General features: G+C 42.0%; 1 protein-coding gene across 1 annotated transcript in view; it reads right to left on the bottom strand.

Moving 5' to 3' along the window:
• Nucleotides 1-8,651: 8,651 nt before the first annotated feature.
• USP53 (ubiquitin specific peptidase 53) overlaps nt 8,652-25,384 on the bottom strand; it is a 51,788-nt gene continuing 35,055 nt past the window's right edge. Inside the window, exons 12-15 of the mRNA XM_075860589.1 lie at nt 24,141-24,879; nt 20,369-20,433; nt 16,543-16,645; nt 8,652-14,717 (exon numbers count right to left, since the gene is read on the bottom strand). Coding sequence (XP_075716704.1) covers nt 13,829-14,717; nt 16,543-16,645; nt 20,369-20,433; nt 24,141-24,879 — 1,796 coding nt within the window. The 3' untranslated portion in view covers nt 8,652-13,828. The remainder of the gene's footprint in view (nt 14,718-16,542; nt 16,646-20,368; nt 20,434-24,140; nt 24,880-25,384) is intronic.

The following is a 25,384-nucleotide window of genomic DNA, read 5'->3' as shown; positions in this document are numbered from 1 at the left end:
CGGAATCCCCAATCCCCGGCCACAGCTTTGCTGAAGCTGTGGCAAAGGATTGGGGATTCCGCACCTACAGGGAACAAAAAAATACTCTCCCCCTCACATGCACTTCACACTGTGAGGAGGAGGAGAGAGAGAGAGAGAGCGAGCGACGGAAGACACGGCCGTTACTTGCAGCATATTCAACTGATGGCCGTGTATTACATGGCCCCATAGAAGTCTATGGGGGCCGGGAGAACGGCCGAAAATAGGGCATGTCCCATTTTCGGTCGTGTGTGTATAGCCCCATTTGGGGTCTATTGTTCCTACTGTGGCTGTTTGAATCCTGTCGTGTGAATAGGGCCTAACTGGAGTTCCAGACACTAGCTGAATAAACATAATAGGCTGCCCCCACCATCATTGTAACCTAATGGTATGTGTCTGCCCTGTATTTCTATATTTATGTATAGAGAGAGAGGAAGATAGATCTGTTCAAAAAAGAGGTGGCACTCCAAAAAAAATGTAAATTATTGGTGGGTTTATTCCATATGCTACGCCAGGGTTTAAGAAAGGTTCCAGATTAGGAACCGAAATGTAGCGCATGGAATAAACCCAGAATTTATTATAATTTTTTTGGCGTGCTGTCGCTTTTATGAACATATTCACGTAGGACTCTGGCCGGACTCTTATAGTGTGCACCCTAAAGTTTGTTACTTTTACATATTTTTTCACTGCTGCTTTGGACTTTTCTGATAGATTAGATGAACAAACAAAAAAAGCTGGGAAAGCTGAGTACCAGAGACACATGCATGCACAGTAACGACTATTGCTTTTACCAACTAGCCTAGGCCCCAAATTGGAGGCCCTGCCCCTAAAATGAGCAGGTTCGTTTTGGCCGTGCCCACTTCATGGCCAGTATTCTGGACAGTTGGCAGAGGAGGGATTTACTGTATATGATTCTATTACTAAGGTCTCCTGGGCTCTCCTACCACAGCAGAGAGTGAACACAGACTCCAATGTGCTTTTCTGGTGCTGGGAAAGCTGAGTACAAGAGACGGGGACGTTTCACATGCCTAGTCCTCGGCTCCCCTGCCCTAGCACAAATCAGAGCCAGGAGGTTGTATCACTGCGCACCAGGAGGATAGTCCTGGCTGATCTACTGCACATGCACGTCATCTTCACAACCTCCCTGAACTGATGTCTGTGAACGGGTCAGTGCACAACAGCAGAGGTCTCTAACCTAAAAGTGAGTGTGAGTGTAATATATAAATCTCTACAATATTTTAAGAAGGTTCCTATAGACAAATTGATTAATTGCACATGAGTTTTTTAGAGGGCAATTACATTTCTGGCACAACCCCTTTTACATTTCCCATATGCCTACTTTATGTTGGCATCGTTTTTTTGAACCTTATTTTTATAGGACGTTAGGCTCCATGCACACGAACATATTTTTTTCCTCCTGTAAATACGGGTCCTTTGTCACACGTATTCGACCCGTATTCTACCACTATTTACGGACCCGTGCCCGTAAATACGGGTCCGTTGTCACCAGTATTCCACCCGTATTTACAGACCTGTTTTCTCTGCACTAATCGGCAGCCCCTTCTCTATCAGTGCTGGATAGAGAGAAGGGGCAGAGTTTCCGCAGCGATTGAAAGTAAAAGAGGTTCATACGTACCCCGACCATTGTCTTGGTGACACGTCCCTCTTTTGACATCCAGTCCGACCTCCCTGGATGACGCGGCAGTCCATGTGACCGCTGCAGCCTGTGATTAGCTGCAGCGGTCACATGGGATGAAACGTAATCGCGGGAGGCCGGACTGGATGAAGAAGCAGGGAGTTCTGGGTAAGTTAACTTGTAATACTATTAACTCCAGCGCTAGTCACTGTCCCGGGTGCTGAAAGAGTTCCTGCCAATCAGTTAACTCTTTCAGCACCCTGGACCGTGACTATCCCCCGATGTCGCCTAGCAACGCTCCCATAATTACGGGTGCACACACACGTAGCCACCCGTAATTACGGGAGCCCCATAGACTTCTATGGGCCTGCCTGTGCCGTAATTACGGCCTGAAATAGGACATGTTCCATATTTTTCAACGGCCCAGGCACCTTCCCGTAAGCAAACGGGAAGGTACCCATGGCCAATAGAAGTCCATGGGCCCGTAATTACAGGTGTTTTTATGTTCGAGTGCATAGGGCCTTAGAATGTTTATAACTTTAGCAGCATTTTTTCAGATTTTCAAGAACATTTCCAAGACCTATTGTTTTAGGGACCAAACTGCACCCCTCAGTATTCATAAATCATTTTGGAAGTTTCACAACCCTTTAGGAGTTTCACAGGAATGAAAACAAAGTGAAGGTAAAATTAGAATTTTTAGAAATTTATTTTTTTTTGCAGATATTAAATTGTAATCCTTTTTCTCTGTAACACAGCATGTGTTAACAGAGAAACGCAACTCAATGTTTATAAGCCTGATTCTACACCCCTAAGGAATTTATTCTGGGTGCAGTGAGCATTTTGACCCAACAGTTTTTTTCTCACTCTTTTAGAATCGGGCAGTGAAAACGAAATGTTACATATATTTTTTCCCAATAAGATGTAGATTATCTCAACATTTTTAATTTTGACAAGAAATAAAGGAGAAAAAGCACCCTGTCATTTGTAAAGCAATTCCCGCAAGTATGGAGATACCTCGTATTTGGTCATAAACTGTTGTTTGTACACACAGCAGGACTCCGATCGATGGAGCGCCATTTGGCTTTTGGAGCGCAGATTTTACTGGAATGGTTTGTAGACGCTGTGTCACGTTTGCAAAGCCTCTGAGATACCAGAACAGTGAAAACCCCCCCCACAAGTGACCCTATTTGGGAAACTACAGCCCTCAAAAAATTCATCCAGTGGTGTAGTAAGCATGTTAACCACGCAGGTGTAAGTTAGTGTGCAGTGGATGTTGCAGAGTGAGGCCGGATTTACACGAGCGTGTGCGTTTTGCGCGCGCAAAAAAACACTGCATTTTGTGCGCGCAAAAAGTACTTAACAGCTCCGTGTGTTAGCCGCGTATGATGCGTGATTTTCGCGCAGCCGCCATCATTATGACACTGTTTGTAAACAGAAAAGCACGTGGTGCTTTTCTGTTTTCATTCATAGTTTTTACTGCTGTTGCGCGAATCACGCGCGTCACATGGAAGTGCTTCCGTGTGCTGCGCGTGATTTTCACGCACCCATTGACCCATCGCACAAATATCGGACATGTCGGGAGTTTTACGCAGCAGACACGCTGCGTGAAACTCACGTACAGTGCACGGCCCCATAGACTAACAAATGTGTGCGAGGCGCGTGAAAATCACGCGCGTTGCACGGACTTATATCACGTTCGTCTGAATAAGCCCTGAATGTGCACATTTTCCATAGATACGCCATTTTAGTGCTGAATATGTTGTGCCCAGTTTCTGCCACCGTGAAAAGACGGGTCTCTAATTATTATGCTGTTTCCTGGTTTTAGAAATATCCTACATGTTGCCATAATCTTTTGCCTGGACTTATGCCCACATTTATTTTTTATTTCAAGAACACTTGTGGGGGTCCATGTTCTGAATAGACAGATGTGGACTCCTGCACAATAAACTGTATTCATTTGTGAGTGATCATGTCCAGGATTTAATTGTCCAAGAATTGTATAAAAAAAATAAAAAAATCATAAAAGGGGTCAAATTAGTTTGTCTGAAATAAATACACTAGCAGCATGGAGGGACTTATACAGGGGGACACTGGTATAATAATTGTCCGTGTACACATGGTACCCTTTCTGTAGGAATGACAACACAAGTTCCCAGACAATTTTCCCACTAATGCCAATATCCTCTAGGCATCCTGGAGGATTAAGATAGCAGTACCTGCCCTCAGAAATAAAAAAAAAAACCAGGTGTAGCCCGTTGTGCTCTCGCACACCTTCTAAAGTCTCACACCGTATCGGGCTCTTTTGGAGGGGATAAATTGACAAACGGATAGACGGCCCTTGAAGGACATAAGAGACTCGTCTACCGCTAGTTTTTGGCCTGGGGTATAGAAGTTTAAAAATGACTCTCTTAGGAGGGAAATAAGGGGTGTCAATTTGTTGAGGCGATCATAGCCTGGGTCACTTCTTGGTTGATTTGGGAATTATCAGCAAAATGCATAATAGTTAAAAAAAAATGTAAATAACATTACTTCACTACATTAAAGCGCCTATCAGATTAGGTAGAAGATAGGACACTTATAAACTGGAGACAGCCTCTTTAACTGAAAAATAAATATAGTTATGGCTCTTGAAATGTGGCGATGTAAAAACTATTTTTTGTGCGTGTAAAAGTAGTAAAACTTGAAATCTAACTATACATACTTTGTGTCGCTATGTACATGTCGTGAAATCTCTGTGGGGAACGTCTACGAAAGAAACTTCTCTATTGACAGCCACTATTTTGAGGAAGGAACTTTTTTTTAAATCTTATTTGAAGATAGAATATCAGGGGGGTTTGGGCCACGGCGGCTATCCTATGGCTTCACAGGTCTGCAATCATGTGTTTTACTCCCATCTGGAAGAGTTGTGTCACATTCTTTTCATGACAAGTTCCTTCCCTTCCCAGAACTCTTTAGGAGCAGCATTCATGCTGGACATCTATAAATAAACAAATTAGGGTGTATATATAGTAATCTGAAATAAGACCGCAGCAGTAGGAGAAAAAAAAAAACACTTAGGGTATGTTCACACGGCCTATTTACGGACGTAAATCGGGCGTTTTTGCCCCGAATTACGCCCGAAAATAGCGCCTCAATAGCGCTGACAAACATCTGCCCATTGAAAGCAATGGGCAGACGTTTGTCTGTTCACACGAGGCGTATATTTACGCGCCGCTGTCAAATGACGGCGCGTAAATAGATGCCCGCGTAGAAGAAGTGACCTGTCACTTCTTTGGCCGTAATTGGAGCCGCTATTCATTGACTCCAATGAATAGCAGCGCTAATTACGGCCGTAATTGACGCGGCGTTCAAGCGCCTGCACATGCCGGTACGGCTGAAATTACGGGGATGTTTTCAGGCTGAAACATCCCCGTAATTTCAGCCGTTACGGACCCCCGCCGTGTGAACATACCCTTACAGTTAACAAAACTTACTCTGGTTCAGTAAAGTATTCCAGGATCTGAAAAATAAGTTAGTAGACCGAATGGCCACTTGTCCTACTGCTGGTAGGGAAAACACAATAGCGGTGGCGTTTACTGGAATTATATAGTGTCAGGTTCCATTACAAACTCTACCTGTCCTATTGTTTTTCAGGGCGGAGAAATTCTTTCGGTTATTCTTCTGTGAGGGAATGAGATGCTGTTTAACAACTGGTGTAAACTATCCAGGTTGAGCAACCTTAATTTTGGAGAGCGTCATTTTTGTTAATAAGGTTGGATAATGGGGTACGTTAGCCAGATGTCTAATAGCCATCTGTCTCTTTGGCACAGCGCTTAAGATTGGGTGGATTTTAGGTAAAAAGTCAAGTGTTTTATACAATCTGGAAATCCATTTAGAATTTAGTTCCCGAATTCTAGAGGATACTGTGGAGTGAATTTATTTTAATATATATTTGATCTCTTGTAAGGTAAATGTAGTATTTAGTTTAGTTTCCCACTCCTTGATGCATGATGGTTTATCTTGAATGAACAGTCAAAATTGTAAGACTTTAGATAGATACTATGTCTATCTTAGTTTGGGTTTTTTGGGACAAAAGCTTGAAGCAAGGGTTGGTAATTTACATTTTTTTTTTTTTTTTTTTTTTTTTAGAGGCCATGAAAATATGGGCCAATTTTCAGAGGATCTGTCACTAGTTTAGTAATGCCCAGTCTCCTAGCTAATCTAATAGGCGCAGTTACACGGATAATGGTAGTGAAAATTGTGTCCCAAAAAGTTTATTTTAAAAGTTTGCTTTTTTTTTCTAAATATGCAAATGAGCCTATACTAGACAAGTGGGTGTGAACATCAGCAATTCTCCTGAGGTGGAGCTACCTCACAGCCTCTGACGCTGTCCTATCAGCATGAAGCTGCTTCACACAGTGTGAGAGACTGAGGCTGGAGGGAAGGGGGATCAATTCAATCAGCCATATCTCCAGCTGTGGATCTGGTGGGATATGAAAGATGAGATTCTAATCTTTCATATGGCACCAGGATTGCAGTTCTGTGAAACAACCGGAGGTATCACCAGTTGAAAATATAGTATAAAGCTTCCATTCCCAACTGTATGATCACGCTGGGTTGCTGGGCATGGAAGAGGAGAACTGTAAGACGCTGTTTGGACCGCCCAGAGTGAAAAGAAAGCTACCTCCCATTAGGCAAGTACAGCAAAATTAGCAGATTTAGAAAAATGCTCATAACTCTACAGTGTAATTTTTTTCAAAGTTTATCTGCAGTTAGCATTATCAGGGCACTAATAAAACTAGTGACAGATCTTAAAGAGACTCTGTCACCACATTATAAGTGCCCTATCTCCTACATAAGGAGATGGGCGCTGTAATGCTTTTTATTTAAAAAAAAACGATCTTTTTTCACAACTTTCTGAGCGATTTTGGTTTATGCTAATGAGCTTTCTTAATGCCCAAGTGGGCGTACTTTTACTTTCGACCAAGTGGGCGTTGTACAGAGGAGTGTATGACGCTGACCAATCGGCATCATGCACTCCTCTCCATTCATTTACACTGCACTAGCGATATAGTTCTATCACTATGTGCAGCTACATACACAAAGACTAACATTACTACAGTGTCCTGATAATGAATACACATGACCATCCAGCCTGGACGTCATGTGTACTCAGAATCCTGACACTTCTTAATCTTTTTTGAGAGATTCCAGCAACGGATACGAAATCTCGCGAGATCACAGAGCTAAACGAGATTTAGTTTCACTTGCCGGAATCTCACAAAAAAAAAAAAGATTCTGAAGTGTCAGGATTCTGAGTACACATGACGTCCAGGCTGGATGGTCATGTGTATTCATTATCAGGACACTGTAGTAATGTTAGGGCTTGTGTATGTAGCTGCACATAGTGATATATCTATATCGCTAGTGCAGTGTAAATGAATGGAGAGGAGTGCATGATGCCGATTGGTCAGCGTCATGCACTCCTCTGTATAACGCCCACTTGGTCGAAAGTAAAAATACGCCCACTTGGGCATTAAGAAAGCTCATTAGCATAAACCAAAATCGCTCCTAACGTTGTGAAAAAAGATCGTTTTTTTAAATAAAAAGCATTACTGTCACCTACATTACAGCGCCCATCTCCTTATATAGGAGATAGGGCACTTATAATGTGGTGACAGTCTCTTTGTCTTTTATAACTGTATATTCTTTCGGTATTTGTGGGTAAGGAGGAAGTTAATTGTTTAGGAATTATGGTGATGTTAATCGATTAGGCGGGGTGCGGGAAATATAGACAACATGGTATCATCAGAAATCTTGCGTTTCAGAGATCTGAATCTATTTGGATTTAGAAATAAGAATGTCATCAAACCACAAACACTCGTCAAGATGTTGAGTTTCCTGTTCATTTTGTGCCAGGTCCGTAAGGTGTAGTTTGTTAATGGGCAAGTGATTTCACAGTATTAAAACCTATGATATGGAGTGGTCAAATCAAGTCGAATTCTAGATCTAACCACAGTTTTCGGCAGAATGGAGTCGCCACTCTGAATACTACACGGATACAATACACACTAGCTGACAAAGTCTGGAAGACCTATTTTTCCTAGGGGGGGGGGGGGGGAAAGGGGAAGAAAGAGAGAGAGACACAGACAGCGACAGACACAACACTGCTGAAGCTTCTGGTAAGTGCTCTCACACACCAGAAATTGTATTATTCCTCATGTACACACGACAGCGTATTCTAAAAATAAATTACCTGAAACAGCTACGCTTTATGGGTATGTGCACACACACTAATTACGTCCGTAATTGACAACTGTCCCGTACTGTAATCGTGTTTTCAGTACGGGACAGTAGTTCCACGGAGAGGCAGGGACTCCTAGCATCGTACATAAGTATGATGCTAGGAGCCCGGCTCCCTGCACTGAGTTCGGTCCACTACTTGCGGCCGAAATACGTCCGTCAATTACGGACGTAATTAGTGTGTGTGCACATACCCTAAGACTCATGAACTCAATAGAGCCCTGTGCATGGAGCCTGTAGGGCAGTACACAGAGAATGTGAAGCTCCTTAGATAGAGCTGCATTGCCTCCATGCACTACTGTACAGGCTCTATTGGAATCGCTATGTCCGGAGATATTCTCCCCTAGAAGCAATGCTAGATGCAATCTGGAAGGTATGCTTTTAGGGAAGAATACCTCTGTATATACAAATTGCAATGGAGCATACCGTATGAAATCGTAAGCATACAGGAGGTACAGGAGTGGCCTCATGGACCTCAATGGCAGCCCTATTACAGCTCTGTACAGAACAAAGCCATACATATTGCCACGTGCATGAATCCTAAGTGACAAGGCATTATATATATATATATACACATACACACACACGTACGTACGTACGTACGTACGTACGTACATATATAGTGACCCACTTAATGAGAAGTCGTTCTCACATGACAAAATCTCAACAAATTGTCTTTACCGCAGTAACACGAAAAGGAGAAAAAGTACACGTATTGGAAAAAAAAAATACATTTTATTACCGAAACATTTGTTCTTTGATTGTCTTCACATGTGGACATTTCCATAGCGGCTTTATACAGAGCATATCATGATAAATACAATTACTGACATCTAGTTGTGAAACAATGTAATGCCTGCCTTTCAAGGTCTGTTACTATTTAATACCGAGAACACTTGTCACATACAAAAGTCCATCATCCTTGCTGGACAAGTACATATATGTGCTATGTAGAATGGGAACAACTCTGTCACCAGCAGCGACTAACCTACTGTGATCTACAGGATGGCACAATCATTCTCTGTGCCACAGTTGGTTAAATAGTGCTGAATGAAGATGGCAATAGTGCAAAGTTTGCCCTTAAATATATAAAGTATGCCCCCCCCCCCCCCGTTTTTGCAATTTAAAGCTCTCAAGTTTTAATCATACAGTAGTAGAGTTTGTCAGATTTACTGCCCCAACTTTATACATGAAGGCAAATTAGATATTTGTACCATATTTTATGAAGGAAAAGTATTGTGCTTGTCTCTGTGTGAGTTACTTTGATATCAAGAATAAAATGTACTCAAATTGACCCTATATCCCTGATAACGCTTTACCAGCATTAAAAATATCCAACAGTTACATTCATGAGAAAATACTTTGCATTTAATTTATTATAAAATGTGGATTCATCTGGAGTTATTACAAAACAGAGAAAAATTGTGCAAAAACTTTCACATCTCATGGCCACAAAATTTTTACTTTTGGACATCTCACAATTTGAGGAAGTTGATAAATTTCATTTTGATTCTTCAGAGTACTCTATATAAAAATATCTATGTTAGACTCATATGGTTAGTAAATCACTCTATAAAAGTAGTTTTTTTTCCACTAAATATTGCACATTAACGTTCTTTTGATAACACAATATTGTCTGGCTCTCAATGTACAAAAATATGAAACATCAAAATTCAAAAACAATTTCAAAGTTAAACATAAAAAAAGACAAAAAAAAAACCAAACAGTTCAAATTTCAATCCCAACACATACAAGGAAATGTTACGACATATGTTGTTCTAATATTAAAAGCCATTTAAAAATAGAATTTCCTGTAGTACAAATCTATATTTTCATGTCCCAGGACAGAAAATATATATGTATAAATAGGCACAGAAGCAAAGCCGTACAAATGAAAAAAAAAAAAAAAAAAAAAAAAACGACGGACAGGTTGTCACTTGTACTCAAGACACGTTTCATTAAAACTATAAAACTGATAAGAAATAGCGGCTCCAAAGTTTAGTAAAGCCACTTTTACTGGAGTGTATCTAAAGAAAGGCTTCAACTGTATAGAGACCAAACTAAATTTACACAGGCAATGCTTTTAAAGCAGTCAGCGCACTCAAGGCCTCTGTTCCAGACAGGGCTGGGCAAACTTATGTATGCTCACTTCTGAATCGTGTCAAATCCAGAAAGGATCTTAAAACGTGCATTCACCGTTTAAATTTTTTATATATATATATATATATATATATATATATATATATAAAACACATTTTTAACCAGTGTTAAAGGATTTAAAATAAAAAACAAACTTATAGGCCATCATTTTGTTATAGATCATATTACCATAACACAAGTTTAGTTTTAAACTGGATTTAAAGTGACAAAATCGTTCCTGGATATATTAGGGATACCCATTATAATATTATCGAATCAACCTCTTTACAAGTGGGTAATGCATAAGGGTGTCCTGGAAGCACTCCTAAGTCAATTTTTTAATTGCCGTAATACAGACGCTAATTTTAGTCTTCGTGTTAGAGCGCAAAACGCGGCTAAATTTTTCCACAAATACTTAGCAAAATCTGGATGCATTACGTGCATTTTACCGTGGACGTCATCCTTTTGCAAGGGTGAAGTCTGCGGCAATTTTGAAACAATTTTTAAATCCAAAGAATGCTCTGAATTCTGTGTAAATGTTTCCTGCTACATGTGGATCGGGTTTTGAAAACACTATCTTACATGTATTGTACTGTAATTTGCACTAAAAATCAGCACTAAATCCGTCAAGTGACTACCGGAATACCCAGCTCTCCGGCTGTTCTACTAAACCGGACTTCGATCACCATAGATTCCTATCATGATCTAAGCTTTGTTCAGTAGATCTGCAGGTGGTCTGGGAATTGCCATTGTAACACAGGCGCGAAGATGCACCACCTAAAAGCAACCTTAAAGTTGGATCATCATGAATAATTGTGATAAAAAGCACAGCCCAAAAAGATTACACTAATGTCTATTGAGGTTAAAGTGGAGCTTCACCTCTGACCAAGACTAGCTATACAGTCGGCAAAATAATCCTTACCCGTTTTGATCTATTTTTTTTTTTTAATTCTCTATATAGTGTAGCAATAAAAAAAACATCTTTTTACTACCTGGAAACAAGCTGCTGTTGAAAGATTGGAGTTTCTGCTTGGTACCTTCACATAAGTACACCATTGTGTATTTAACGGGCTATGGGTCTACTGAACGCATTACGTACCAGATTGGGGTAGATGCATTTCCAAAAACATTTCTACAACAGCTCCCAGCTATTTTTTATTGCAGTAGTGGTGCAGCTACGTGAATATAGCCTAAGTGCCCATGCAGATGCCCATATTACAGATGCATGTTCTGGGACTCCATAATATGGTGCCATTAGACTGCTATGGGCAGGTACTATACCGGAGTGCCTCCAATTTCAAATATCAGAACATGGTTTGCAATTAGGACAATGGGAACTCTGTATGCCACTGTGCCCACGTTATTGTAAGTTACTATAAAAAGCGGTTTCCCAAACCCCACCCAAAGAAAAAGTCAATGCTATTCAACGATGGATATTTACTTAACCTTCACAGACTTTTGGTAGCCAAATATGAAAAAAACACAACTGTGTCTATAGCTGTAATAAGGCTACATGCACACGTTGCGTAGTTTAATGCAGAAAATCTGCATCAAAACCACAGGTGTACGCTCGTAATTCCACACCTAATGTTGCATTTTTTTATGCGTTTTTAGTATTTACATTTCGTTGCGGAAATCGGTGCAGTTGGTTTTATGCTGCGTATTTTGGTGCGTTTTTCTTTACACTAGTCAGATACAATTCGCAAGCGGAACACGGTAAATTTACATGCTGCGCATTTTAAAATACGCACCGCAGGTCAATGTACGACAAGAAAAATTCTGCACCGTGTAGATGAGATTTCTTGAAATGTCATTTACTTTGCTGGTACTGTATTACGCTGCAGATTTGCCGGATGAAAATATGCGCGTGAAATCCGCACGTAAATACGCAATGTGTGCATTTAGCCTAAGGCTACACACACACGTTGCGTATTTTGCTGCGGAAAACCAATACCGCAGTAATACGCAGGAAATTCACAGGTAAAAACCACACCTAATTGTGCGTTTTTCAGCGCGTTTTCATGCTGCGGATTTTGGTGTGAATTTCCTCAGCTCTAGGCTATAAAATTCGCAAGCCGAAACGAAAGATAAATTGACATGCTGCAGATTTTAAAATCCGCATCGCAGGTCAATTTACACGCAGAAAAATACCGCAGTGTGTACATGAGGTTTCTTGGAATCTCATGGACAATACAGGTACTATATTACGCTGCGGTTTTGCTGCACGTAAATACGTGTAGCAAAACCACATGTGATCTGCATCCTGTGCATTGACACTTAACAGGGGTAAGGAGAGGGGAAAATAATAATTCTAGATGCAAAATGTACAGTTTTCCTTTTTGCCGATTTATGGGTTTTTACTAATTTGATCCAGCTAGTGTCAACATGGAAAATAGTGCATATAGAAAACGGACCATTTCTTTTTATAGAAAATACATATTAAAACTATATGTGCAAGGCCTGCATTTAAACCTCTTCATATTTAAAGCTTAGGGTGTCCATACACATTAGAAAAAAGGACAGCCAAACCCGCCAATTTTTAGCTGGACTGGTCGACTAATGTGTATGGGGGTGTACTGACCCCCCCCCCCCCACCCCACCTTTCATTAGCAGATGTCGAGGGAAAGAAGGATTAGGCATGATGGATTTCAAAATGCTTGATCCTTTGTTCCTGAGGGAGGAAAGCAATTGCCAGGGGAGTCTGGCAGCAGCTTAGTCCGGCAGCAGCTCAGTCCGGCAGCAGCTTAGTCCCCCGCTCCCCATGGAAAACAAATGCACGCACGAACGAACGAACGAACGAACGAACGAACGAACGAACGAACGAACGAACGAACGAACGAACGAACGAACGAACGAACGAACGAACGAACATGTATATGGGGAAGTCGGAAAGAATAGCTGTCTAAAGTGTATGGGCAGCTTTACAAGGCGTGGCAGCAACAGTGGGCAGTATCACCTCATGGGCATAACCAATATTCATGGTAATGCACCTAGTAACCAATGAGTTCATGTAGTCCGTCTGCACCCTGTAAATACGGAATTCATTTTACGCTCACTGAAACACAGTAGGTGAGACAGCAGTAGAACAGAAGGTAAAAATATATATATCACACCATGCCAACCAATAATATACTATACTTTGTCTTTCCTTATGAAAAATATAAAATACAATTACTATGTAAAACAACTGATTTGCCAATTACTAGCCAACAATGTATACGAATAGTAGGGGGACGAATGCCCCCCCCCCCCCAATAAAATTCCACCTCTGCTTCAAAATTGTGCAGTAAGACCTGACTAGCTGAAATATGAATATATATTTATTTATATATTTATTTATTAACTGGTCTAACCTGACCTGAGACCTCATTCAGTTAACACTTTGGTGATTATTAACTGGAGTGAAATGCTGGCTTATTTATAGCAAATTCGGAATTCCTAGATCTAAACCCAGCCTATCGATCTGAGGCGATCAATACATGGCTATAGATAGACGCGGTGCAAAAGGAGCAATGTCCTATTTCTGCCATGCATTGTGCCCGGTGTAGTTTCGGATGGGAGTTGCCCCATACATGGACTGTTTGATAAACCGCTCAGAATCAATTTTGCATCTAGATGTGCGCGTTTTTTTCTAGTAACATGTATGCCATTTAGGCAAGTCAACTAACTGGTCGATCAGATGTTGTCCAGGGCAGAGATGAAACCTCTATTTAGGGTAACTTATTCTCATAATTCACATGGTGCTCATTCAGTCTATCTATTACAAGGTACACTCCCAAAAGCGGCTTTTGATCTTGAAAGTGAATGATGGACATTATCAAGGTTTCTGTGGTAAGAAGGCTCAGTAACGGTCTCGGGTACTTTTAAGTGCCCAGGGTCCCGATGGAACGCTGTACTTTCAGTCACATAGACCTTGGGCTTCTGATGGTACTTTAGCCTATATGTGTCAGTCATACAGTTGTCCACAGAGAAGTATGTAGTGAGGGAGACCGTATCATTTCCATGAGAAATGGGATCTATATCCATAGTCTGCTGAAGCATCTTTGACCGACAGTCATACATTGAAGATCCAGACACATTTGGCATGTTTATTTGTAGATCACTGCTGTGAAACGAGTCTTTCTTTGGATAGTAGTCTATTTCGGCCTCTGTTCTGACGAACTCACCAGGTGAATGCCTCAGAGCGCTGACAGACTGTACATGAGACAATGTGTCCAGATGTGTAGCAGAGGTCGCTGGTGCAAAACTCTGCTCAGTTCTTGACATAGCACTTCGTGTATACTTCTTAGGGGGAAGAGGAGGAGGTAAATTGTTAGAGTCACGATGATTTAAATAGCAGCCGTCCTCTCGGACGTGAACCTGCTGTTCATCAGATGCAAAGTATGGAGTGTTCATGTATTGCACCCTATTGCACTGTACAGCTGGCTGTGAAGGACTGCCAGGAGGGTTTGCTTGCCCATTCGTCTGCACCAATGGTGAATGTTCAATGTGCAAACAGCAATTTTCTGGAGAGCATGGTGACAGATAAGACCGTTCTCGGGAGTCTTCTAGTTTGTTCACCTGCACCTCTTTGATGTTGTAATCTTTACGTAACGAAAGGGTTGGCGAGCGAATGTCCTTTTTACGATCAACAATTTGCTTCCTTAAAGAGAACGAGAAGTTAATTAAATGAGTACAATTTCAGAGCGCGAATGACGTTACAGTACAGTGCCCATGCGAAGGGATGCTTTTAGAATATCTCGTTCACGTAATACAGCAGAAAACCACTGGATCAAGTCACCCATGTACAAGCCTGAAAAAAATGGATTACATATTGTACGGTCATTGCAGTAGAAGCGGTTCTAAGAGCATTTCCCTGAACTCTAGCTTAAAGGGGTTTTTCCCATGAGAGACATTTATGACAAATCCACACGATGTGTCATAAATGTCAGATAGATGCGGGTCCCACACCTATGTTTAGAACGGGTGCCCATAAACCCCGTTCTGCCCCTGTGTTGAGGCTGAATTCCGACCATGAAAAAGATCGGTAGTTACGAAAACAGCATATCTCGCTGAGCTACGCTGTTTTTGCAAGTCCTATAGAACTAAATGGTAATTATGGAAACAAGGTAGCTCGCATGTTACGCTGCTTCCATAACGGCCATTCACTACTATGGGAGTTACGGAAACAGCTGTTTTTGTAACCCACGACCATATAACCAGGAAGCGGCCGGGAGGCAACGAGAACAGACAAAAAGGTAGAACGGGGCTTAGGGGTCCCCGTTCTAGAGATAGGTGTGGGACCCGCATCTATCTGACATTTATGACCTATACTGTGGATCGGTCATAAATGTCTCTGATGGGAAAACTCCTTCAAAACTTCATTCCCCTTTCCCCCAGTGAGGTTGTGGTGCAGGATCCGGCCCTAGTTCCACTAGCAGTGGAACCACGAATGACAGAACTGGTGAATTTTATCCAGAAAAGGCCTGGTAAGAACATTGTGTGTATAAGCATTACCAGTATTCTGTACAGATCGAGTGTACACTCTGTATATGAGCAGGTGAATAATTATTATATGTATAGTCTGTGTGGCAATACATTGTGTGCACTTTCATGCACTAGGTGTTGGGCTGCCAAAATGCCTACTGAGCAAAACCTATACAAGTACAGCGAGATTCCTTTTGCATCCATGGGACCTGACTGGTGCCAGGTTATCAAATATTATTGATCAGATGGCCATAGTAAAGTGCACACAACTCCCTTGTATGTGTCAAGAAACCTTGAGTCTACATGCACATATTGCGTATTTTGCTGGCGAAAATACGCAGCAATACCGCAAGAACTTCGCAGAAAAAAACAAAACACCTGATGGTGCGTTTGAGGTGCGGTTTTTACGTTTTACTGCGTAAATCCCAGCGTTTTCATGCTGTGGATTTTGCTGCATATTTATGTAGGACTACAGGGATAGAATTCGCAAGCGGAACCGCGAGATAAATTGACATGCTGCGGTTTTGAATGTACGCACAGACGGTCAATTTACATACCGAATAATACCACAGCGTGGACATGAGATTACCTGGAATCTCATTGACTGTGCTGGTACTGTATTACGCTTCGGTTTTGCCACGCATCGTGCGCATTGACCCTCAGCAGGAAGGCCCAAAAGAAAATGACCAGCACAAAATCTGTTGCTAGAATAGGAGTGTCTCTGCTCAGTCAATTGCTTCTGGTCTTGAGAAACTTCACATGACATAGCAGTCGTGAGATGGAAACAGGCATCAGATAATCAGACTTTCTGGATTATCAGATGCCGGATTTAGTTATATGGGTTTACTGTATGTTCTTCCATATATAGGTCGCAGAAATACACACACACACACACGCACGCACGCACGCACGCACACCAAAAAGTTTGCTCTGGTAACAAAACACATGAAGAAAAAAAAAACATTAAAAAACAAACAAGAAATAAAATTTTGACCCCCTACCTTTGAATAGTTGGACTGTGCACGTGCAAGGGCTCACGTGGAATAGGGGATAACCGATCTTCATATCTATTACGCTCCAAGCCATTATAATCTTTGAAGTAACCTTAGATACAAAAATAGGTAACAGATTTATAACGAACTAGAACAAAATCTGTTTTTCATTTTTGCAAGTGCCACCACCTCAACCCCCCCTCCCAAAATTAAAGAAGTAAAAACAATTCTAAAAAGTATTCATTGGTACAACAAATTTACTCACTCTTAATATAAGATTGTAACTTCATAAAGCGTGACTGACATCCTGTACAATACACCATTTTCCCATTAATAAGATAATGAGTAGACGGATAACATAGAAATGTAATGGACTGAAGCGTGTGACAAAGAAATATTCAGCTGCAGTTAGAGGAACCGCACAGCAGGTGGCAGCAATGATCCACCGGGGAAACACTACAGACTATGGAAGAAGCACTCCTTCCAGTGAGCAATGCTCCCTGACAGCAGAAGGGTTTGTCTTCAGGATTCCAGTCCATTTAAAAATAGAAGCGTTATTTTTCTCTTCTGCTGACACAGAGAACCATGCATGACTAAAACGAGCTAGTGAATCGGCTCAGAAGCTTGGACCAGGGCTCTTTACAAAACTAAATATGGCAGATGTTCGCGTTCGGGCCTGTAGAATCTGTTACTACTCAGTATAACTTTATGTGCAAAGTCACTTATTCGTTTTAAGCAGAACCTAATAAGATCTTAAAGGGTTAATCCCAACACAGACATTTATGGCATGACCCCAATATATGCATTAAATGTCTGATAGATGTGGGTCCCAGCTCTAACACACGCACTTATAAAATCGAGAACGGATGGTCACCCGACCCCGTCCCACCTGATCAGGTGGCCGCTGGCTGCCAATTCCATGCAGGGACTAATTGGAGAGTGACACAAAATTATGTTCTTTAGGAGTTACGGAAACTTGGCTGCATGCGGCCATCTGTCGACGCAGTCCCCATCGGAAACAGCCAGCAGTCCACCTCACCAGGCGTTTATAGCATTAGATGTTCCCCTATTACAATCTGCATAGCGCCTATTGACATCTCCAGTGACTAGGTCCAGCAGGAAACTGCCCACCTTGTAAAGCTCTGGTAATTCTTCTGTGTAGTTTATGAAGCTCTGCACGGGCGTAGCTAGGGGGTGCAGGCGGGGCATGTGCCCCGGGCGCAACTTAGAGGGGGGCGCCAGTGCCACCCCCTCCTGCACTATAATTATACCTGCGTCTATAGGACACAGGTACAATTAGAAGCAATGAATAGCCGGGTACGTTCAGTGTCCGGCCATTCAGCGCCTTTCTACGAGTGAAGCGGCGCGATACATTGCGCCGCTTGCGTCGTTGAAAGGCGCTGAATGACAGGGAAAGTCATTCTGCCCAGCCAATCAGCGCCTTTCATAGATGCTTCGTTCAACCCCAGGAGACCTGCGCAGAAGTGAGCAGGTCTCCATCACTGCCGGACGGGATTAAGGGGGGTTTAAATAGTTTGTTATTTTATTGTAATAAAAAAGTGTGTAGCTTTATCTACGGCGGTGGCTTTATCTACAGGGGGGGGGGGCTATCTGTGGAGCACTATAGGGGGAGCTATTTGTGGGACACTATACAGGGGTGGGCTATATGGGGGCACCCTCTACAGGGGGCATGGTGTGTGTGTGTGTGTGTGTGTGTGTGTGTGTGTGTGTGTGTGTGTGTGAGAGAGACAGTGTATCGTGTGCGATTATATTTAGGGGCGTAGTGTGTGGTATAATGATAACTTTATATTTATTTATAGGTGTAGAAATGTTGGAAAAGTGAGAAGATGAAGATATCTGAGCAGCAAACTGCAGAAATGGGCTGTGACCGGGAGAAGCCACCATAGAGGTCTGGACCGGATGGAGAAAAAGAACTAGAGTCCGAGACGTCACCGATGAGTCACTTAATGTAAATTTTTATTCTGCATCAGTACTGTAGTTACTGTATGATCTGCAGTGAGATGATGGGTGGTATAATTATGATTGGATTTAATTTTGTGAAACAGCATCTCCCAGCATATCCTTACCATTGTTCAGGCCATGCTGGGAGCTGGAAACAATTTAGTGCAAACCTATACGTCAGGGGTTGCACTAAATTGAGCTGTATTTGTGCTGGTGCTGTATATATGTAATGAGCTTGGTTCTGGGGCTGTATTTCTGTACTGAGCTTGGTTCCAGTGTTGTGTATAGAACTATATTGCTTGTAAAATGTACAAATGTTTTTATGCTCGAGTAAAATGAAAAAAAATGTGGAAAAGAAAAAAAGACGTCATTGATTGGTAGAGAAAACAAACATGGCGAGGGGGCAGGAGATGTTGGGAAAGAGGTTTGTGGGGGGGGGGGGCGCCAAACTGAATCTTTGCCCTGGGTGCTGGACAACCTAGCTACACCTCTGAAGCTCTGCCTGCTTCCATGTATTTATCACGGCTACAGTGGAGCGCTGGATGGAGTATAGGACCACTTTATGATTTCACTCAACCGGTTTTCTTTGTCTTTTTTAAACCTCCAAAAGCATTTTCATTATTTTTTAATCTATATAAAGCATCTTACTTGTTCCATAATACTAGAGGTTTTCTAATATACTAAATCACTTCTGCTAGCAGCAGACGTCCCCCTGACCAGAATGGAAATTTACACAACCTGAATCAGGTGGGCTGTGGTCCTGAAGTAGGACTACGATTATTCAATAAGCGTGCCAAAATGCTGCTGGGATGTTAGATAGATGTGGCTGTCTGACTAGGTCCCCGATTCAAACAGGGGTGATTGTGGTGATATAGATGGGGGTAACCAGTGTGGCCACTATTCAGTGAGTGCCAGGGACAGACAGTTAGGTGTCTGCTGACCAGGGGCTTCAGGCCTTTTACACGGATGTGCGGCCAGGACAATTGTTCTAGTTTCTGCTCCGTGTGTGTGGCTTCTCATAACAAAAAGTCCTCCCCCGGATGAGTAGGATCCAGTATACCTCAGACAGAGGCTGAGACGTATCCCACTGTATAGGCATATAGTGAGATACATTGCCCATAGGGACCAATAAACAAAACAAAAAAACAACAACTTTATACCGTGCTGTATACGTTTTTTTTGTTTTTTTTTTAATGGATACCGTTGAATGGAAAAAGAATAGTCCACTACGCTATTCCATACTTTTTTTTTTTGCCTTATACTTCCCTCGACTGAGGCCAAAAGGATACTCTTGACCTCTTTTGGGTAAATGAGGGCCTGTGAACGAATTTAACGTATACGTTAAACGTACACTACAAACGCAGTGTGAACATAGCTGCTGCTGCGTCTCTGTCTTTCTGCCTCTCCCTCTGCTCCCTTCTCCCCTCTATACTTTTACGGCCAGTAAATTCAGAGTGAGCGGCGGGGGGAGTATGAGGAGTAGAGAGAGGCATTTTTCTCTAATAAGGTAGATTACAAAGTGTCTTATATTCGCTTGTATTATGGATTTATATGAAGTTTGATAGAACGGTAATGACCATTTAAAGCGCAAGTAGCCGACATATTAAGGAAACGCATAAAAAGCAATGATCTACACCACCACGATCATAGAACCCGACTCCCTTTACAAGTGCAGGTGTTGCAGTAAAAACAGGAAAGGAATAAACGGCAGCTTGTATTTTTGACAGATATACAGCGCAGGGGAGCCGGCATTTCCCATGATTTTGTAGGTTATTTCTCAAGGTCAGAATTTATGTTAATGATTAACCCTATCCATACAAAACCAACAGTTACATTAAATGATTGCAGTTCAGATACGTTCCCAATCGCTTACCATTTAATTGACTTGCACTGTGCGGAGAGGTAGAAAGAAATCCATTTCCTGGCGGCTGATGGTCACTGAAATACATATATGATACCAATGAATACTTGTGAACATCCAATTCTTTCATGTACGGAATAAAACAAAAGTCTCAAGTCATTACATTTTCCTGTGTAAACCGCTGATCAGCTCATTGTCAGGACCGCGAACGTCAATGGAAGTTGCCGGTGAGTCCTTACTAGAAGCATTAGGTGAGGGCCACATCTACACTTTTTATCGCTCACTACAATAAATTGCTCTGAGATCGCGGTCCATAGCAATGCACAGAGTAGATTAGAGAAATTTTGAAGAGATTTTCAATCAAGCGAGTCGCTAGCGATTTCTTGTTTTATTCGCTACATGCTGGTATTTCAGAGAGATTTTAAGAAGTAGTAGCTTATTTTTTTCTCTAGAGCGCAATATGAAAATTTCTTGCAAAAATCAATTAGATCTGTATTACTCTTTAAAAAAAAAAAATTAAAATAAAAAGCCTAGCTGTGGCCTTCGTCGATCAATGGGCTATCTAGTTAATGCTCAGACGTGCTGGGACTTGGCTATGGAAACGGATAGGGCTTGTCCAACGCAGACAGCTCCTTTAACAAATACACAACTGCTCAGATACAGATTTACTGAACACAAAAGGAAAATACCACACTCCTTATACACATACATGCTCAAATTACTACAATTGCACAAAAGCGAGCACTACAGCCTACACACCTCACACATACGCAATATCCAGCATTCAATGACTGTCGCCTGTGGCACGCGGCACCATTGCAGGGAATCCCTACTCCACTCAAAACTGAAGTTTCAAGTGTGACTGCACTTCCTAAAATATCTCACTTTCCCGGTGTCACACTAATACCATATTCATATGTGGTGTAATTCTTGTGGATTGTGAACAAAGTACAGCACAACGCATGCTGGAGATTTAAAGATCTACAGCATGCTCCATTTGTTGTGGATTTTCGCCAAGGATTTCACCCCGTGTGTAGCAAAGGGTAAAATCCCCTGCTAATTCCACATGCAACATGCAGAATTTTGCCTGAGATTTGCAGAAAAATCCACTGTGGAAATTTTCTTTCACATCGGAACATAGCCTTAGGGCTCATTCAGACGAGCGTAATCCTCGTCCGTGTGCGGTCCGTTGAAATGAATGGGTCGGGGCTATTCAGACATGTGAGAGTTTTCACGCAGCGAGTGTCCGTTGCGTGAAACTCACTGCATGTCCTATATTGGTGTGTTTTTGCGCACCGTGTCGCCCATTGGAGTCTATGGGTGCGTGAAAAGCACGGACAAGACACGGATGACATCAGAATAAAAATAAAAAGTGCTTACACAGACATGAAACGCAAGAAATACACTGCGTTTTTTTACGCACGTAAATCAGGCAGGCTCGAGTGAATGTAGTTTAAGGGTCCAGGAAGCTGGGATATGAGGAGTTGTTTGGTGGACCAAAGCAGACTTTACCTAATCTCTTTAAACAATGGGTTGAGACAGCAGAGCAGGCGGCCTGAGTCCGGGACGTGTGTGTGTGTGTGTATGTATATATATATATATATGCTACAGGTGCTATCTGTTGCATGCAACTATACTACCAGAGTCTCTACTGCAGCACAGGAAGCAGGTGATGCTACAACAGTATTGGCAGTGTCTGCTTTTTGTGTTATATTTTCTATCTTAAAATACCACAAGGCTACAGTATCAAGTTGTGTGCAGACAGAAGTGACTCACAAGTGTCTATAGAGCCGTAGCCTTACTCAGAGCTCCAAAGTAGAGTTAAAGGAGTGGGAAAGATTTCTATAAAGCTTATTTCACGGAGACCAAAGTGAACGCTATATGTATTGTGTGATAATTATATTGTGGCCCATCCAAGTAGTACATTCTGACAAGGGGACGCTTGGACCAAACAAGGTTTTACATCCCTCTCCTACAGAAAATTGTTATCAATGGCATCAGTCGTCCAGGTCACAATCCCACATTATTGATCGTTTGTAGCTCATGACAAACCATGTTGTTTTTGGCACAACTAAAAATACTGAAACTTGGCAGAAATATTTATGCTACGTGAACTTTAAACAAAATCGGTCCCAGATTACTTGAAATGTGACAATGCATGCATTGTTCGCTTACAAAAATCAGCAATACAGAGCGGGGCCCCCCACAGATCACTAGAATGAAAGGGCTCCAGTACTTTTAGAAGCTCTGCGCCCCTTTAGCTGGGAGTCATGTGGAATTAAAGGGGCTGGGCAACAATAAAATATTACATTTCTCTGTTAAAATCAGGCAAAAAATTGTTTTTAGTTAAAGCATTTTAGGCTTATATTTTGGATTTCTTGCTCATGTAGTGTTGCGCTCACGGCAAGCGGCGTGTCGCAATGCGGCCACATTCACTTTCATTGCTGTGATGCAGCCAGTGTGACACTGCGATCACACAGCAATCTGGCCGCATGACCTGTGTCCCGGCCAAAGACGTGTGTAGCCCTTGCTGAAGAAAATAAAACAAAAAGCTCCTGTGTTCTTGTAGATATTGCGGTTACAGCCTCGTTATGGCAGGCTCTGGTGTGCTTTTGATTCCCTTGTAGAACAGCCAGCTAATGTGTCCATTACTGGCGAGAAGAAGCCTCCTCTAGTGCACCGATACCTAATGGCTGGATTTCACAATAGCAGGAATCACTGTCATTTGTGTAGGAGAGGAACCGAAATGTGGGACTAGGCTACTGGGTATGCATGCCTACCACCAGTCGACACGTTGGGATTAAACAGAAAAATCTCATCACCAGGTGTCTCACTGCTGGCAAACAGCTGATTTTGCTTGGGTAAGCCACAACCAGTAAGGCATTTATGATGGGGCATATGGACAGGCAAGGTCTTCATGAGATAACCCCTTTAATTGCGGGACAACTCCCTTTATGTTGACAGCCCTTCCAGAAGATTCAATGAGATTAGATTGTGCATACAAAACAGAATCTACAATTATGCCACTTGCTCATTACTATATAAAAAAGATGGTTATATCTTTGGCCACCACTGATGCTTGCTCAAAACAAAAAGCAAAACAAAAATACGGGGAAAAGAAAACAGATCACAAAAGAAAGAACGGGCAGCCACGTTTGCAGGCCTAGCTAAACCGATATAACACCTGGACTAGTGGAGAGTGGGCTGCACGGCTCTCCCCATTCTGTTTAATTGGAATTACAGAAACAGCTAAGCAATCGCGGCTTGGCTGTTTACGTAAATCCCAGAGAACAGAATGAAGAGGGCCGCACGCATGCACGGCCTCCTCTTTGCAATCTGCAGCCACCGGCCACCTCACTAGGCAAAATGGGGGGTGAGGTGAACCCTATATAGGTGCGGGTCCTAGAGCTGGGACCTGCATCTATCATACAATTATGGAATATCCTGTGGATATGTCATAACGGTCTAGGCTGAGAATACCCCTTTAATGGAGGTGGAGAACTTCTAAATTGGATTATTCATGTAAACTTTTAATGGCACGGTTATTAGAAGACTCCATCACGTTAAGACACCTTAGGCCTCATGTACACGTCTATATTACAGCTCGGTTTTGTACGGAGCAGTAGTAGGGCTCACATGGTAGTGCATGGAGCCTTTACTGTACCTCAGTTTGCCTTTAGTACGGGCTTGTACAGAAGCAGACAGAAACATTTTATAAAACTTATGGCATGGTTCCATTGGATGCAGTTTGTATTGGAGGTATTCTTACTAGATTCTAATTTACCTGCATAGACTTTCTTGAAGTCCCTTCATATCAGCAAAGCTAGTTCCTTCAATTATCGGAGAATCCAGATTACTTGAGCCACTGCTGATGTGATCACTGCTTTCATATCCAGACTCTGCTCTTTGTATTTGCCAGCTGTCAAGGTGGTAGATCTTGGAATCTGAATTAAGTTTGTTCCTGTCCATATGACCTTTCCCTAGAGATTCTAAGGAACTCCTACTGCCACATTCCTGTTTTATTTCATCCTCATAGATGGTCATTAGGACTTTTTTCTTAGGACTCTCCTTTGAACAGTGGTTAAGATTTTGATCCTTGACAGCCTGGTGTTTACCATTAGGCTGTGTTATATGCCGTGGGCTTGATTGACTTTTCCCATTCTCATTAAAGATGCTGTCCACATTCAGAGTCTCTCGCATTGGTCTCCAGGGCTTTCGGTTTTTGCCATTTGTCTTTTCTCGGAATTCCTGACTGCTGTCTGTATCGTAGCCAGATGAGGCATTGTTTTTCACTCTACTTAACTGGCTGGATTCGGGCACTGTAGCTTGCTCTGTAGTGGAGGAAGAAATGTGCCTGGGCTGTTGTTCAGATCTCTGCTGCTTATATGGTCCTCTTCCTTGGCTGCTGAAGAAGTGGGGGTCGGGATACTGCCTGAAGCCATTTCTAGTAGGAGAAGATGCAGGTTTCATTTGTGTTCCAGAGAAGGATTTTGAGTGATATGTCACTCCTCCAGATGATGGTTCTGAAACAGGGAAATGTAAAAAAGAAGTTATCACCAATCTCTAGGTATTACATTAGATTTGTAATGATCAATATTGCAGAATGTTGCAATATCACTTGTTCGGATGTTTTCACATGGAGCTTTTTCTGTGATTTTCATTTTGCTAGAATGGGATATTAATGGCACGCATGTTTAGGAAGCAGGAGCTAAACGGCTACCATACATTTCTATCTGCGCTCATTTGTCAAAGGAAGCAAACAATTGAGCGTGCTGTAATCAAACATGATGTTTATTGTTGTTTAGGCCGCCATGTATGTATACCATATACCTGAGGAAATCTCATGACATACACTGAACGTGTCCATAGTCTGTAACGTGTCATATCTTGGCGGTAACAGAAGTGTAGTTGACTAGGCTTTTCAATACAAAGGGAGAATGCTAAACGTTTATTTTCTTACAATGCAAACCAATTGGCAACCGTAGGCATATGGTTGCCTACGTCGTGGCTATATGTTGCTCTGACAGC

This window comes from Rhinoderma darwinii, chromosome 1 (genome assembly GCF_050947455.1).
Source record: "Rhinoderma darwinii isolate aRhiDar2 chromosome 1, aRhiDar2.hap1, whole genome shotgun sequence".
NCBI classification, from domain to species: domain Eukaryota; kingdom Metazoa; phylum Chordata; class Amphibia; order Anura; family Rhinodermatidae; genus Rhinoderma; species Rhinoderma darwinii.
Note: the sequence above shows the minus strand (reverse complement) of the source record. Positions and strands in the feature narration are given on the sequence as shown.